The 18,728-nt window shown below is 33.6% G+C and overlaps 2 protein-coding genes across 2 annotated transcripts in view; one reads left to right on the top strand and one right to left on the bottom strand.

Annotated features, from left to right (window-relative positions):
* Nucleotides 1–18,728, bottom strand: part of LOC145286070 (U7 snRNA-associated Sm-like protein LSm11) — a 61,281-nt gene that overhangs the window by 4,752 nt on the left and 37,801 nt on the right. The window contains exons 2-3 of the mRNA XM_080134742.1: nucleotides 17,163–17,542; nucleotides 4,893–5,035 (exon numbers count right to left, since the gene is read on the bottom strand). Of these exons, the coding sequence (XP_079990868.1) occupies nucleotides 4,893–5,035; nucleotides 17,163–17,481 (462 nt within the window). The 5' untranslated portion in view covers nucleotides 17,482–17,542. The remainder of the gene's footprint in view (nucleotides 1–4,892; nucleotides 5,036–17,162; nucleotides 17,543–18,728) is intronic.
* LOC145286067 (coiled-coil domain-containing protein 166-like) overlaps nucleotides 17,862–18,728 on the top strand; it is a 35,152-nt gene continuing 34,285 nt past the window's right edge. The window contains exon 1 of the mRNA XM_080134741.1: nucleotides 17,862–18,050. Coding sequence (XP_079990867.1) covers nucleotides 17,947–18,050 — 104 coding nt within the window. The 5' untranslated portion in view covers nucleotides 17,862–17,946. The remainder of the gene's footprint in view (nucleotides 18,051–18,728) is intronic.

The raw sequence follows: 18,728 nt of genomic DNA, 5'->3' as shown, positions 1-18,728 counted from the left end.
TTCTAGCAGCTCCTGCTCAGATGTGGCAACAGTACTCCATCCTTGGACGTACCTGGCTCTTATAGATAGAGAACTGCACCAGCAGTGAGAGATCTACTGGACTGATAGAAGGATCCTACCATTTTTCCAGCGGCCTTGTTAACAGATTTGATGTACGTGTTCCATTTCAGATCAGGAGTAAAGGTCAAGCCCAGAAGCTTGCCAAAACATGAGCCATTCATTTCAATTGATGCCAGATGGGGATCAGAGCATTGATGATGTAAAGATAAAAGCTTGGTTTTAGATGCATTAAAAGTAACAAGCCACCTCTTCACTGTACCACATGATCAAGATCAGAGGAGAGAGAACTTGGTTGTTACAGTCTTAGATGTGCTACCATAGATAGTGTCATCAGCAGAAATGTCTACGAACGATGTAAGGATGTGATTTGGAAGATCATTAAATGTAGATCAGGGACTCTAGCATTAACACTGTGAGCTTCTGATTTCTGCCCATCAACCACTACTCTTATGAACCTATCAGAGAGAAATGATTTAATAATTGAGAAGACATTTCCAGCTATACTGTAGGTGGAGATCTTGTGAAGTAAACCTTTATACCATACTCTATCAAAGGCTTTCGATATGTCAAAAGCAATTGCCCTAGAAAGGTAGCCTCCGTTGAAATATAACTAAGCACATCTGTAGATCTAGCAAAACGGAAACTATATTGCGTGTCACTAAGGTTAATTTTGCTGAGATGGTCGATTACTTCTGTATTTAACACAGATTCCAGTAACTTACTCATGACGCACAGGAAACTTATTGGTCTGTACTGAGGGAGATGAGTGATCACCTGAATTCTTAAATACAGGGTATACTGATGAGATTTTCCAAGGTGATGGGAAGCAATTCTCCTTAAGACAACGTTTAAACAGTTTTGTAAGTATGGGTGCTAGTTCTAGTTAAAGTTTATTTGAGTACTATAATTTGGAATACTGTCAGGGCCGGTTGCTTACTGGAATCAAGGTTTTTGATTAGCTTGGCAACATCACGTACAGATATTTGTATATCACATAGCATGTTTTCTGATACAGGAGGAAATATTGGGGGTTAGCGGCCTTGGTCGCAAAGTGTAGAATTAGCTGCAAAGTTCTTGCAAAGAGTTTGGCTTTGTCTGATGCTGACAAGATTACCTCAGGCCCATTGATGATAGTTGGGATAGAGCACACGTTTCTGTTCAGGATTCTGTTTGCTATTTGCCAAAACTGGTGGGAACCAAGCCGCTGCTCAGCTACTTTGGACTTAACGGACTGAGCATACAACTTTCTTGCATTCTTTATTACAGTAGTTGCTGGCAGTCCTGAAAACGGCTTTAGTCTCAGTACATCTATTATGTTGGAAGCAATGGAAAAGGTGATTTCTGTGCGCAATGGCAGCAGCACATTCTGGAGAGAACCACGGTTGGCTATTAGGTTTTTGCTGGAATTTTTTCGAGGGTATGAAACACTCTATACCTACAATTAAACATTCCATCAGGTCTGATACTATAGAGGACACATCCTTTTTAAACATGGAACGCAGAGGTAAATCTGATATAAATGTACGGAAACTATCCCAGTCAGTCATAGAGTATTGATATACTGTACGATGGAGAGGTACATCTGAGGACTTATTACATTTCATTTTTATCTTAACTGATACAACAGAGTGGTCGGAAGATCCAAGTGGAGACAGAACAGTTTAATAAAATCTTTAATCCTGAAAATCTTAACTGAAACAGCAATGTTTATGAAGTCAATTATCGTATATTTCACTTGTATAGAGAAACTGATCACTGTTTTGTTATATACATAAATAAAAAAACTATATATCTAAAATGCAATTATGGTTGTAGGAGATTTGACAACCTTGTATGTATAAATGATAACTAGGAGTTTGAAAAAAAAATTAACATCTCATATATTGAAAGGAGTTAGAATTAAATTGTGAACATAAAGGAACACAAGTTACATTTCTAGATTTAGATATAAAAATGGAGGATGGAATTTTTACCTATAAAATGTTTGATAAAAGAAACCCCTTCCCCTTTTAAATGGTTTGTATGCCACATGTATATATTTTACGGGAACATTGAATTTTTAAGGATAGCTCACGTTACTTTAAAATTAATAGATTTTATACCTTCAGTCTCTATTTTCGTAATAAAAATGCTTAAACAAGATGGTGATAAAAATAAAACAGTTAAAACATTTGTTTGTTATCCTGATGTTTTTAAATCGTATAAAACTTATCAAAGTAGATAAATAGGAGAAATCCAAAACTACATTAGTCCATAGCTTGTGTATATATTTATACTATTTTAAACTTGTTACACATTTTTAAAGAAACTAATAAATATAAAGAGATTATTTGCAAATAAGAATGTAAATATATGAATAGAATATTAATAACAAAGGGGGTGATAAGTATGTATAATGGAATCGCCTAAATTATGCAGTAGATTTGTTAAAAAATAATAATTGCTTCTTTTAGAGATAAAGGACGAATGACGCAGATAAGAAAAAAAAAAGTTTTTACTAACACGAATAGGTTAGTTTAATTAATCTGGAACATTTTTTTTCTTTTATTTATTTTTGATCAACACTGCTGGAGAGCCATGGTTTAATATACTGTTTTGTTTATAAATTCCCAAAACAGTGTTTCATTGTAAACAATTGATGATCCCTGAGAACATAAGACTTGTTAGTTTGAGAAAGCAGGTTTGTCCAGCAATTGCAGGAGATTAAACGAAGGATTAAAATTCTTATAATATAATAATGAGATATATAGTATTGAAATCTGCATTAGCTTGACTAGATATAAACGGAAATATTTTCCTTTAGCTTTTTCACCTTCTGTGGAAATAAATTATTAGATACTTTAGGTTTGTCCTGACACATCAGCTTCCAGATGATAAATATTTCCTCTGCCTATTAGATGTTCAGTATTGATTAGACCAATGGAAAGATGGCCTCTTGGCCTTGATAAGTGGTGATGTCTTTGTAAAAAAAAAAAAGATAAGTATTTAAATAAATAAATAAAATAACAGCAATTTCAAGTTTTATTCATTCCTCTCAAAACTAAAGAAAAAAAAAAAGAAAAAAAGTGTTTTGGGGTAATCTAATGTGTTTCCCTTTGATCTGAGTGAATCTATTTTGTACAGCTCGTACTAACTTTTCAATTCAAAGATAAAATTAAGTGTTAATTTATATGGCGTAAATAAGATATCGCATTCAAGGAATGAAGTCAAAATATAATAAGGAGATGAACTATCATCTGTGAGAATTAGACTTTTGTCTTAGAAGCAGAGTTTAGAAATATATGAGAAAAATATAACTTGGAAAATCTGGATTATAGATTTCAAATAAGTGTGTGTGTGTGTGTGTGTGTATATATATATACATACACACTCATAATTTTTTTTTTTTTTTTGTGTATTGTTAATCATTAAAAACGCTTTCCATTTATTTAAAAAGAAAATACAACTGTTATATATGGGTTGTGGAATCGCATTCATCTTCAAAAGATCTAGCGAATTTGCATACTCTTATTAGTTTTTTTGGTTTTCTTATTGGACGATCATCTTTAGTTAACTATCACGTGTAATTATAGTCATGCAGATATTCTACATGATTTATACTTGCGTAATATTTGCATAAAAGGGTTATAGTAAACACAAACCTCTTTCTATATATATATTTATGTATGTGCATATATATTTGTTTAAAAAATTTTGCCTACCAAACTCCTGTCAGTTTTTGGTCTACAGGCATGAAACTTAATATATATGGTATTCAAACCCATGCAAAACTTTATATTTGTGTTTTAGCCAAGGAAATTTGCCAGGTGAAGGTCGAACGAATATGCATGTGTAACTGTTCATGTTTTAATTTTTAGCCTTGCAGCAAACATGTCTTCATAGCTCAGGCATTAATGTCAAAGGAAGAAGTAAATCGTAAGCTAAATGTTTTGGTTTCGACTCTCAGTGGTGACACATGAGATGTTTCTAGATGATTTATTAGTAAACAAACACAGGAAATATTTAATTGGAATTTATTATTCAGATGAATTTATTTATTTACTGCAGACTATTATCCTCATCTTTCTTAGATGTTATTTCACAACGTTTCGGCCAACTATTCCTCTGGCATTCGTCAGGTGGTAACCGCGACGGGATAGGAACTCTGAATCTCCTAACTGCATTCTCAGCAATTACTGCCATCTATAGTTGTTGTTGTCGTCTCACCACATTTTGGCCAAGTAAGCCTCTGGCCGGCTTTGGGTAGGATTGAAACCGCTATCTTCAGACAATTCTCATCTTGAACCATAGAGATTCAACATCTCTATCCACTGCGCCACGTTAGGAGATTCGGAGTTACTATCCCGTCGCGGTTACCACCTGACGAAGACCAGAGGAATAGTTGGCCGGAACGTTGTGAAACAGTATCTAAGAAAGATGAGGATAAAAGTCCGCAATAAATAAATTAATAAACACAGGAAATCCGTGCCATATAACTTTATTGAATAATCTAAATGCTGAGCTACACTTACATTTTCAAATCAATATTACAAAAAACGATTTTAGAAATAAAAAAAAAACACATTAAAAAATAAAATGAACAAATAGAGAGCTGCAAAAACAAATATCAAAACAAGTGTTCAATAATACAAATATAAAATTATGTCGAGCTGATATATATACATATATATATATATATATATATATATATATTTCACTAAACAAAAGTTTAATACTTAGGATCATCAGGTTTACTCAATGATGAAACACTAGTAGTAAACTTTTTACCTTGAATTTTTCTATATGATCAATTTATTCAGGAGAACGGAGCAATTAAATAAAATCAAACTAACCATATTAAAATGTTTGTCATAAGCAACAATATAACCTTGACAAAAACCTCTGATATAGGCACCACTTCGAGTCCACACTTTAACACAAAGCTGTTCAGCAACACTTCTTCTTAGCATCGACAATGGACCGCTTTGATCATGCTCTAAAAAAAGAAAAAAAAGAAAAATGTAAACTTATAAAAAGCCTTATTGGTGTAGATATACACTACTGCCATTGGAAGTGTAATTAGTTGAGAATCTTACAGTAATTCAACTTCAATTTTGAAGATTATTTTAAAGATATGTTTGTCTATGTGTAGTTTTCCTTTTTCTATCAACAAATATATGTGTATATAACATTTAAATTCCTATACGAGACAAAACCTTATATATTAGATATAATTGAATTTTGGCATCCATTTAACAAAGCTGAAACAAAGTAATCCTCAATCAACAAGGCGAGCCTATCACAAATCTTGATAAGCACTTCGAATATTCACCTCGATGTTTAACCCCTCAGATCCCAATTGTTCCTTCTGCAGTTTATGACTATGCCCCCTCCCCTCACTTCCTACACTGCTATTGAAATCCTGGACGTCATCAAAAAACTGAAAAAAAAAAAAAAAAAAAAGAAAAAAAAAAAAAGGGTGGTGGCAAGATAACATGACCTTTCATCTGAAATCTTCAAACATTCTTCAGAAGTATTGGTCCCAACCCTCCACCAAATCTTCACCTATGATGAGGAAACCGAAAAACTCCTTCAAGACTGGAGCGATTCCATTCTGCTACTCTTTTACAAGAAAGATGATAAACACTGTTGCAGTAATTATTGTGATATCAACTTTATTGATATCATTGTAAAAATCTTTGCTACTATCCTGTTGAAGTGATATCAAAGACAAAGAGACACACAGTCAATGCCAATCTAATGCGAATTTCACCCATACTGACTAGATTTTTACTTTCTGAAGAATATTGGATTATTTGCTGGTAACTCCATCATTGGAGTTACCAGCAAAAGATTATTGTCTGCTTCATTGACATCATTGCTGCATTTGACTGATCATGGAGCTCTTTGGAAGATCATATATGCCAATGGCATGCCCGTTAACCTGCTCGACTTAATCAAAAGCCTATTTTTCCACTCACACTAAAGTTCTTGCGGATGGTGAGGAATCATGCCTCTTTGACATTCATTCTGGCATCCAACAAGGATGCATTCTCTCGGTCACCCTCTTTGATTACACCATCGACTGGATCACATCCAACATCCAGGCCAACTTTCATAGTGTAACATGGTCTACAAATATCGGATCTCGACTATGCTGATGAGATTGTCATATTGTGTGAAAGTTTCACTGACATTCAGTCGGTCATTGACAAGGCAATCTTACACCTCAAAGATTGGCATGAAGATAAATACCAATAAGGCAAAGTTGATGATAGCAGGTTTTCTTCCAAATGAAAAACAACCGGTCAGTCTTAACACGAAAACCCTTGAACAGGTCAATCGGTTCAAATATCTTTTTTCTATCATTATCACAAAAGACCCAGGGGAGGAAGACATCCTCAACTGCATCAGCAATGCTCGCTTTGTCTTCTGTCAGCTTCAATCACAGCTCTGGTCTCAAAAAGAAATAAGACTGAACATGAAAGTCAGAATTTAGCAAGCCCTCGTCTGCACCATTATCTTTTATGGTTGCAAGAATTGGCCTGTGTGGGCAAGTGACCTACGTAAACTGGAGGTATTTGACCATCACCGTCTTCATCGCAACAGTATATTTCGCACTTGCTGCAAATCCATTTCCTAAAAAAAAAAAAAACTCTCTTTACCACATGTCTTTGTTAATTTAACCTTGCTCTTCGATGACACCTAGGTGACTTCATTCGTGAAGTCATTGATCCAGCTCCACCACCAAACTGGAAGAAAAGTTGCAGTGGTCAACTCAAATCCTGACTCAAGACAGTCAAGCAGCATGTTGAACTGAGTTTGGGCCCTGAAAATGTGAATGGCTTGGCACTCAGAATGGAAGCAACCTTGGATCACTGTACCTGGTCAGTCAGTGTTCAAAACATGGTGAGCTTGTTAGAAAGAGCCAGTTCAACAGACCCAGAGTGAATGCCACAACCATGATCATAATTTAGAGCCATTTATATGCTCTCAGAATTGGGCTCTTAACTAAAGTAGTTATGTTTTGATTTGGTCAAGTAAAAATCTCATTTTGCAAGTCTATTATTCAACTTAAGAAAACCAGTACCATTGTAAACACCAAAAGAAAATAAATCCTGTTAATACATACAGGTCCACTAAATAAAATTTGGTGCTTGTACAAAGTAAGGCAACAAATCGATTTTGATTTAAAGATTTCAGAAACAAGGGACATAACTCAAATTGCTTATTTTAGAAAGCCTATTTTAGATTAATTTCAATTTTAGAGTTCCATTATCAGAGGAGTGCAATATGAATGTTAATAACCTCAAAGATGTATTTTATTTTCAATGGACACTGCCAAACTGGTTAACTTTCTGAAAACCCAAAAGTTATTGGCTGGTGAGATTACTTGTTCTTGTCAGAGTGCTATGAGAATCGTATGAAGGAAACAACTAGACAATGGTTTCATGTGGTTATGCAAAAATAGGACCTGTAGAAGTCCAAATCGATTAGAGTTAGCAGTTTTTTTTAAATCCAGAATTCCTCTCAAAATTTAGAGACACCAGAATTGGAAAAATATTTACACACATTTACATTGTTTGTTATTTAATTAAATTACTTTTTATATTTACAAAAAAATAAAAGTTTGTTTAATTAAATTCAGAACTGATTTTTTTTATCTTCCTTGTTTGATCTGTTGCTTTTCTTTGTACAAGCACCTGAAATATTTTAGCCATTATAAAATAATTACAATTTCGAAATAAATTACAACAGCTACTGTTTTTATAAAATATACAACTTTAGAAAAAAAAAAAATTTTTGAAAATGCAAAACTTTTTAAAGAAAATATAAGATAAAGATAAAAACATGAAAGCTTACAAAATTAAAATTTCGTAATAAATCAAAATAATCATTTTAAATTACAAACTCAAAGAACTACTTAAATTGTCTCCCTTGAAATTCTTACAAAATGAAAATAAAATAATTGTCCTCCAAGTGTCGATTTTTCTGCATTTTTTGTATATTCGTTTTTCAAAATAAGTAATTCTAAATAAACAAATTATGTTCTTTCTTTTTTTTTTTTTTTTAAATTTATCTTTTAAAATAGTTTCTTGTTCTTTATCTGGAAAATTATAAACTTGAGTTATCATTCTTGGACATTTTATAAAGATGGCAATTATATTTTTCAAAGTTTTCATTTCTGTGTTTTATGTGTATGATTAATTTTTTTCATATTCATATTTTTTCTTTTTTTGCTAATGATAGCATTGTTGCCCCCCCCCCCAACCCCCAAAACACTACAGCTTCATTTTAAAACTCATTGAAAAAAAATCAATTCAGGTAACTTGATTAAGTAGTAGAGCTGATATCTATTCAATGTAACCACCTTCAGCTTCAATTACCGCCAGAACAGGGAGCACACCTTTTTCACAAGTGCCGGCGGATGGCGGAGATCAGGCTGGCTTTGGTGTTGGGAGATGTCGTGTGGGTGATGTTCTCGATGTATGACTAAGCAAAGTTCAGTGGGTTCAGGTTGGAGGAGGAGGGGGCAAAGTGAGAAAAGGGCACAAAATTGTAGCACTCCTTCTGAAGCTAAGCCTGGGTCTCTTCAGACTTGTGGGCCATCGCAGAATCCTGCTGTCACACTCAGGATTTGCCAACAGCCACCTGATTGTACCAGGTGATCACCACACTCTTCAGCATATCCAGGTACATTTGGTGTCAACCTTCTAGCTGACTTCGAAGATGTGAGGTGGCATGATGTGGCCCTCACTTAAAACCACACTAAAGACCTTCCGTGGCTGGAAACTTTGTTTTCATCATCCTGTTATTTGTGGTAATCCAGTGATGCATGTTGAGGGTGCTGGCAATGGCCCTGTTATAACTTGAATCAGTAGAGAGCAGGAGTGGTACAGCGGCACATCTCTGATCTTGCTCGTTGAACATTGTCACTTTCAGACATGATAAAAGGCTCCTATCGCTCTTGGGATTTGTACACAACTGGCCAACTAGTAAATGACCTGCACCCAAAAAAAAAAAAGAAAACTGGTTTTCATCAAACGGAAATGGAATCATATCGTCTTTTCTATGGCGATAATTTTATTGTTCCACCCTGTAGTTCAAATTGTTTAGCCATTTCACTCTAAATCTTGGTTATTGAAACAGGATTTAATCATGCTTATATGTCATGTGAACGATAGTATTTTCTAGGTGATAAAAAAATAAATTTGAAAATTTACAATTATTTCCTTAAAAAAGACTTTTGGACACTAACATTAGGCATATCCAAATTCTTGTCTTATGCAGTATGAGTGATGTCATCATTAGGACTGTAACAATAGAATATTCTTTACATTCTTTTGACTCTCGGGTATATATCAAACACAGACACACTTAATCAATTGAGAACCACATCCGTCTATATAAAAACATATAAGATATTAACAGATATATACTCAAGAGTCAAAACAATGAAAAGAATATGCTGTTGTCACAGCCCTAGTCATCATTTTGTGTCTAATTTATAATTGCTTATAATTTTTACAAATGCCACAAGATGGTAAATTGAATAAGAGAAGCAACATTTTTTTTGCTATTGTTTATTATTTTTATTAATTAGAAGCCTCCATACATTTTTTTAAAATAGGTGCGAGAATAAAGTTGACCCGCATTCAAATAAAAATCTTTTAACAATTAAAATAATTTTAAGTTGTAGTTGAATTTGCTATTTTAAAATTGCCAATAGTCATTTTTTTATATTATATCAAAATATTTTTTTTAAATTGGAAAACCTATGTTTAAAACTTCCTCTCATGGAATATTGAAATTTTATTCTATTTAAATCTTAAAAAGTAATAATTTTTTTTTTAAATTCTGTTTTTTTTTTTGTTGCAATTCAACTAATTATATATTATTGAGAAAACAGTAACAAATGCCCATAACTCACTCAGGAATGCTGACCGTGTGATAATGGTAGGTTGATCCCAAGCTGAAGAGACAAGATACTATAAGAAGGCTGGCTGGCTGGGAAGCGATCAGGGATCACAGAGACGCTCCTTGGGGGAATATCTTTTCTCTTCCTGCGGAACAGTATGCAAATGAGACTACTGAATGGTTCAAAGCAGCAATTGAAGCACATGTTCCCACACAGAAGTATTTTATCAAACCACACTCTCCACAATGGTTCACGTCTGATTGTGTAGCTGCTATTGTACATTCCACAGACTTATCCAACACAAGTCCAATACAAATAGGCAAAAGTTTATTGAAGCTAGAAATAATTGTAAGAGAGAAATAGCCGCAGCCAAGAGAAAGTATTTCAAAGTCACCAGAAAATATATTGAGTCGCAGAAATTAGGAACTGGTGATTTCTAGAAAATTTATAATAATGTTATAAATAATGAACAATCAACAATTCCCCCATTATCCAATAACCTTGAGGTTGTCTGCACAGTGACTGAAAAGGCAAATCTGCTTGCCTAATGTTATGCTGCCAAGTTCACTTTAAACCCAGCAAGCCACTCCTTACCAAATTTTCCTTTGCGGACAGTAGCCAAATTCGATGATCTGAAAATTACCCTTTCTATTGTCTGTGATGGCATAATAAATCTAGACACCTCAAAGGCTTGTGGGCCCAATCTTCTCCTTGCTTTACTATTAAAAAAATGCTCTGCTGAAGTTGCTTTGATTCTCTCCAATAAATGCCTTTATGAATCTTGCTTTCTTGACTGCTGGAAAATTGCTTCTGTTGTATCAGTTTACAAGAATTCTGACAAAAAACTGACCCACTCAATTATCGGCCCATTAGCTTCCTCCTTCTCTTCACCAAAATCTTTGAGTCCTTAGTCAATCAAGCACTAGCCGGCTACCTCATAGACCATAAACTTTTATCTGACAGATAGTATGGATTTGAGCAAGCCCATTCTATTGCAGATATCCTAACTGTAATCTCTGAACATATATACTAAGCACTGGATAAGGTAGGAGAAGCTAGGTCAGTAGCCCTAGACATATCCAAGGTATTTGACAGAGTTTGACATGGTCTTCTCATGAAAATCAAATCCTATGGTATTGCTGGACGTATACTTAACATAATCAAATCCTTCTTAGATAAAAGAAGGAATCCAAATAGTTCTTGATGGTCGTACATCTGAACATGGTATAAATGTATGTGTGAAGTCAATCTTTGGATCTTTATTATTTCTTGATATTCACAAATGATCTCTTTGATAAAATTTTCTGAGATGGGGATATTTGCTGATTGCACCATGCTCTATAGCAGATACGAGGGTAAAACTAATGAACACATATCTAAGGATAAAACTCAAGAGAAAGACCTCCAGTGGAATGGGGCAGCAATATGATTTTGTTCTTTTTGGCTAGGAGCAAAGTGTAATATTTGTTCTGATACTACACTCCACCTTTTCTGACCTCGATCAGTGGAGGAGAAATCCTTCTAGATTGAGGCAATTCTTATTTTTGTTCCTAGCCAGAGTGCCCATTTTTGGGGCGCTGAATTTTTCCCACATTAAAAACCGACCTTTTGTTTAACTCTGCCCTCGTCGAGAGGCAAGTAAAAAGAACAATCAATGCTGCCAAGGCTAAACCTATTTTGTTTAATAATTACAAGAAACCTTCTCAACCACTGATTGTCATACACAGCTTGAAAGTACTTCCCTCAAACTCCTATGGTTAACATTCACAGACAACATGAATTGGAACAAATGTTGCATATTGGTTATATTAGAAGGGATCTGTTAGAAGTACATTCATTAGTGTGTGTCTTTGCGTATTATGCCTAAAGATCCTTATATATATGTGTGTGGGTGTGTTCTTATCAATATTCTTTTTATGTGGGTGTGTGTGTGATTCTTCTAATGTCTTTTTGCCTTGCCTAGGGATGTTTCCGATGACGTGTATATGCCAACAAATGCAATGCGAACATACCTGAATTTGCCTTGGTCAGCGATGATATTCTCTCCTTCGCTGGTTCTCCATCTTGCTGGGAGTCGGGTCACTGCAGACAGATTCATTGATGAACAAACAAGATGGACTTGAAATTTCAATCTTTATTCAAGGCAAATTCTACATCTCGGATCCTGGTTGTTTTCGGGAGGCACCCAAATTCCCGTCCGCTTAATCTGCCGCCTAGACCCTCTCTCAACCGTCTCGTCATCACCGGAAGTTACCCAGAATTCAGTGTCACCTTCCAATTTCCGGTGCACTCCATCTGGGCCACTCAAGGTGACTGAGTTTGACAGCTGTCAAAACTAACCCTGCTAAACTATTTAATGAGAAAATAAACATTCTTATTTTCTTTATTTCTAAGCTAATGAGAAAATAAACATTCTTATTTTCTTTATTTCTAAAAACTACCTAGATAGCATTTAAGCTGGGACTCCTAATACAACACAAATTCATTGAGCTAATTGCCAAGGCTGCTGCGAGGAAGGTGGGCTCTCTCTACTGTGCTAAAAGGTTACTCACACCTGAGAGTATCCTGTATCTCTACTAGGCTATGGTTCACCCATGCATGGAGTATTCTTTTTACATCTGGGTTGATGCATCTGCCACTTGTTTCTTGCTCCTAGATAAAACTTGTGCCTGTTTTACAAACATTTCTGTTAAGTTCTGAGATATTGTGTTGAACAAAGATGCCGAGTAATATATTGTCAACCCAAAAAACCAAAATCAACAATTTATTATCTACATTTTTGGTATACATGCACGCGTCTACAGGACATTGTTTGAATTCCTGTTCTATTAAATAATTATGGAATGTTAAATTCCAATTGTGTGCACTTTGTTTTAGTCCATATAACGATTTATTTAATTTCCATACCCAATTTTTATTTTTCATTTTAAATCCCTCTGGAGGGTAAATGTAGATTTCACAGTCAATTGGATCATTTAAATAAGCATTTTTTACATCCATTTGATGTATTTTTAAATTGTACTGCATGGCAAGTTGTAATAAAATTCTAATTTTCGTTAAATTTGTCGTTGGTGAAAATGTTGCAAAATATTCCACTCCAGAAATTTGTGAGAAACCTTTTGCCACAAATCTTGCTTTAAAAGTTTCACTGCCAGAAGCTACGATTTTTTTGGGAAAAAACCCAGCGTGAAAAAAATATTTTTATCTGTTGGTTTTTGCCACTATTTCGTATGTTTTATTTTCAGATAAAGCTTTCAATTCGGATACCATAGCTTGTTCCCATTCTTGGTGATTTTCTGAATTAATCGCCTCATTCTAACTTTCCGGTGCGCTGTTCAACGAATAACAGTAATCCATGGTGTAATTTTGTATCTTTTCAATTTGTAAGAAGTCTGGCCTTTTTCGCTCCCTTATTGGGTATCGACGTGTCTTGTTAATATTTTCGTCAGAAGTACTGTAATTGTCTTGTCGTCGTTATTAATATTTTCATTGTGATCGATTAAGATGCTAGGTAATATTTCATGTTTTTCATCCACTGGATCGCCATTTTTTAAATTTAATGTATCGTTGAATTTTACACATCTAACCCTTTTTATGGCATTTTGAGTTGCGAAGTAGATTAAGTATGCCGGGCTATTTTTCTCGTAACCTACGAAAGTACCTTTTTCGCTTTTAGCATTTAGTTTACTGGTGTTTTCTATAAATGCAAAACAATCAGAACCAAATAGATGCATTCTGTTCATTTTAGGTTTTACACCGCAAAACGCTTCATACGGCGTTTTTCCTAGCCTCTTACTGAACAATCTATTTCTGATATATGCTGCTGCCATTAAAGCGTATGTACATAAACTATGCACTAATTTTGATTCAATAAGTAGGCATCTTGTCATCTCAAAAACGGTTCGCCATGCCCTTTCAGCGGTGCCATTTTGGAAGAGGGAATATGGCGCCGATTTCTCGTGTTTAATACGGTGGTTAATTAATAGAAGTTCAAAGTCTTTACTAGTAAATTCAGTCCCATTGTCTGAGCGAATACATTTTACTGAACCGTACGGGGCAACATTAGCTAAATATTTCTTAGTGGCGAGGATAGGGTTGGATTTGTTTTTTAGAAAATAAACCATAATTAAACCGGAAAAATCATCAATAAAGTTCAAAACATCCTTAGATTATTTCTCCCGATTGGGCTGATCGGACCTGCTAAGTCACAATGCACAAGTGAGAGAATTTTCGTAGCTTTTTTGTCTGGCGTTCGGCTTATATCTTTTGTCATTTTCCCCTGCGCACACACATCACAATTTGGGAGATCATCTGAAGGTATTATTTTCATGCCTTCAACTACATTTGGTAATTTTTAAATATCAGCTGTATTGCAGTGTCCTAGAATTTTAGGCCAGGAGTGTCAGCGCTTTAACTGGAATTATCTCCCCGTGGCGAGTTCAATAAATTCCATAATGGCCGACTTCAATGCGCTCTCATAAAAACGTGTTTTTCCGATGTAAACAAAAAAACTAATCGATCAAATTAGGTGAATTTTTTTTCGGAGATCTTTAGTTCAAAACGGATTAGTACGATATGATCTTTTTTCGATATTTTCATTTTCAATGTCTTGATTAAACTGTACAAGTACCGGCGGTACACGGTACTTGTACACTGTACCGCGGAAAGAAAAAAACAAAAAAAAAATTGGAAAAAAATGAAAAGAATAAATATATATATATAAATGGAGGAAGTGTGCATTTGTACGGATCCACCATAGTTTTTTTTGTGTATGTGTGTTAACAGCCTTTAAAATATCCAGGAAATAATAATTAATTGATTAAGTGAGACCTTTTCAAAGCAAATCTACCCCACTCCCCGTTTTGAAGTGTTACTAGGTATTTTTAAAAATGTTTGGAACTCATGACCCCCCCCCCCCATTTTTCCTCTTTCTGTCAATAAACTTGAAAAAATGCTAATGATTACATATCTCGTTTGCTGCTACATGGCCAAGAAGTGGGTGCTCATTTTACGTTCAATTTTCATAGGAAAGTAATTCTCACTCTAAAATGCTAAATGTTTATTATATATATATATATATATATATATATATATATATATATAAGTAATGTGATTGATAATTTAAAATTTAAAAATCAAATTATAATTAAATTAATCCGTTTCATAAGAAGGAACAACAACAAAATCAATTATCTGTACGATCGTTTCGGAAAACAGTGCTTTTTATTGTGGTAGACATCAAGTCAAGGACAACAATTATTACATATAGTTTTTTAATAAGCAAGGTCTCCTCGTCAGCAAATTTTGAAGGGTTTTTATTAAATTTAAAAGAAACCATAAATAAACCTAGCATTAAAAGTAAGGCAGATGTATCTTTTAATTTTTCGCCTTTTGAAATCAGGAACTATGGTTAAAATATTCATATATATGTTTGCTATAGCTTTTCACCTTATATATATATATCCTTCTTTCTACGTTTGATATTATCGTTATAGGTTGCTAAAACATAATCCCCCCCCCCCCGCAAGTAAATTTTGATTTCTATGCTGGGTTAGGTCGTAAAAATACCACAAATATTAGTTTGAAGCTTCTTCTTTCAAATGGTACAAAACTTAGGATCACATGTGTCATGCATTGGAGATCCCTACTAGCCTAGAACAACCGCCAAAACTGGGGGAGGCAGGTCAGTACTTTTTGACGGACCGTCTTTTTAAAAATCTACCAAAAATCAGGTAATTATCTAGGCACCGCCAAAAATGGCCGCAAAATCAAGTTGTTGTTGTTTTTTAAAACTAAATTACATTTATTAAAATCCATTATTTCTGAGTAACTTTTTTTTTCCAGAAAGATAAAACCCTGAATTTTATCATATAGAAAACAGAATAATGTAAAACTTTTTCTACTATTTTTAATTCAATTTTAAATGTTAAATTTTCCCAAAAAGTTAACAATTGTTATTTTTTGTCTTGCACAAAAAACGTACATAAATATTTAAAAAAAAAAAAAGGTTTTTGAAATAATTAATTTATTTATTTATTGTCTAACTAAGATTTAGGATGATTTTCTAAGAGAATATGCAAAAATATTATAATATAAGTATCTGGATTTCAAATAATTCCACTTATTCATATATGTAACCAGTTATTTCGCGTCGATCTAGAGTCGAGATCGACACTGTTTACGTTTGCGTTTGATAAGAAGCAAACTATGGAAGACCAAACAGGCCCAAAAAACTTATTTTTCAGTGACGAAAATTTCAATGTATTATTAAGCTGAGGCTGGCCAGTACCAGATGGGTGACCATTTGTATGAGTCTGGTTTTTAATGTGTATGTGTGTGGGGGCCAGGCTCCCCAAAATGGGGGGGGGGGGCAATTTAAAGCAGAATAAAAAAAAAAATTATTTCAGCGCGTTTGGTCCACCGTAGTCGAAAGGCGGCAAACGTTTTCAAACGGGATCGAAAAAAATGATGCTATTTTTAACACAAAGGGCACAAAATTTATCGAATTTTTTTGTTGGTATCGATTCTTCAAAGCATGCCCTGTTTAATAATGGTCATGCATTATTCGGCTCGCTAAAAAAAAATTGCTAATTTATTTATCAAAGATTTTAAAATGGCTTTTTTCGTATAAATATTAAAAAACAATTTTTTGGGCCTGTTTAGTCTTCCATAGTTTTCGTCTCATCGAAAGAAAACGTAAACAGAGTCGATCTGAACTCTTCGGCGACGCGAAATATCTGGTTACATATATGAATAAGTGGAATTATTTGAAATTCAGGTACTTATATTATAATATTTTTGCATATTCTCTTAGAAAATCATCCTAAATCTTAGTTAGACAATAAATGAATAAATAAATTATTTCAAAAACCCTTTTTTTTTAAATATTTAAGTACGTTTTTTGTGCAAGACAAAAAATAACAATTGTTAACTTTTTGGGAAAATTTAACATTTAAAATTGAATTAAAAATAGTAGAAAAAGTTTTACATTATTCTGTTTTCTATATGATAAAATTCAGGGTTTTATCTTTCTCTTTCTGGAAAAAAAAAGTTACTCAGAAATAATGGATTTTAATAAATGTAATTTAGTTTTAAAAAACAACAACAACTTGATTTTGCGGCCATTTTTGGCGGTGCCTAGATAATTTAGTGCATACATACAACCCCACTGAATTATAAACAATCGAATTACATATATGCTTACCTTCCATTCGTAAAAGGAAATTCCTTTGATGTCGTGAGCGAACTTTGACTCTTGGCGGCGGCGGTGGAGGTGCATCTTTCGGTCGTGGTGCTGGGACCGGACCACGCGGCACAACTGTCTTTGATGTTTCTCCCTCTTCTTTCTTTTTCTTTTTGCCGCTGACCAACGAAACATACTGCGCAATATTGTCGAGTGGTTTCACATTGGGACATGGTACAGGTACGTTACCCAATGTTAGAGCTCTCAGCGCATTAAAATTCAAAGAATCAAATTGCAATTCGTCGTCATCCTCTTCCTCTCCTTCCAATTTTTCCGCCATACTTGTAAATATTCTTATCGTGATATTATCAGACACTGTTTAGTATTCGGTTGTGCTTTAACTGCAACAACAATCAGCATAACGTTGATAAAAAAAGGATATTTAATTATATAAATTCATTTTAACGTTGCAATAATTGTATATCATCGATATGCATTATTCTAAATTAATTGGATTTAACGTAAAATAAAACCATTTTTGAAAATTTTTAGATCTTCTTTTTTAATATTTAAGATTTATTAATATTTATTTTTATTCTAAAATAATTTAAAAGAATTTTTAAGATAAGAATCAAATTAAAAAAAAATAATTTAATTTATTTGTTATAGTGTGAATTCGAAAATACGCCATAAGTGCAGATTGTCATGACGACCACATAAAACAATATGAAAAAAAAAAAAAACAAACAAAAATTTTTAAAAATGTGATGTTTTCGTGGATGTGCAGGAATGACGAAAAGTCAGGATGTCTCCTCCAACAAAAGATAAGAAGACCATTGTTTTCAAAGAATCAACCCCTAAAGATAAAACGGCATTAGCATCAGAGAAAGAAGCGATTTTAAGTAAACAGTAAATATTCCACGATTTAAACTATTTTTGTTTGTTTTGTTATTTTTGGTTCTTCTACACAATTGAACCAAACTTTTTTAAAAACCTAACTTAACCTTAAACTAACCTTACCCCAAGTTTTAAGTTTATTTCGGTAAAAATCGAATTAGTTCGGTTCAAATTCTGTAGAAGCACCCTTAGATATTTTTTTACAATAGTCAACAAAACAAAAAAAGGGTGAAAAAAAAATAAATATACAACAAACAAATGTTACTAGAGACAATAAGATAAGTTTTTGTGCTTTACCTTATTTCAAAGCGTTTTTTTTTAACTTTAAAACGAAAGAGTTAAAACGAAAAAAAAATGGCGGTTTCGTTAAAGTTTTTGGATCCTCAATAATCAATAAAAAATCGAAAATTAAACAAAAGACTTGACATTACTTTTATTTCAAAGTAACTAAACTAGGCACGGCGAAAAAATGGCGGCAAAAAAAAAAAAACATTTTTTTTTTTTTTTTAACGAATGGAAATCGATTAAAATCCATTATTCTAGAGCAACTTTCTTTTTTTTTCCAGAAAGATAAAAGCCTGAATTTTATCATATGAAAAGCAGAATAATATAAAACTTTTTGTACTATTTTTAATAAAATTTGAAAATTTCCAAAAAATACCATTCACCGCGATTTTTGTCTTGATAGAT

Source organism: Euprymna scolopes, chromosome 10 (genome assembly GCF_053919585.1).
Source record: "Euprymna scolopes isolate OS-2025 chromosome 10, ASM5391958v1, whole genome shotgun sequence".
In the NCBI taxonomy this organism is placed as follows: Eukaryota; Metazoa; Mollusca; class Cephalopoda; order Sepiida; family Sepiolidae; genus Euprymna; species Euprymna scolopes.
The sequence above is the reverse complement of the archived record's forward strand: the minus strand, read 5'-3'. Positions and strand labels throughout refer to the sequence as shown.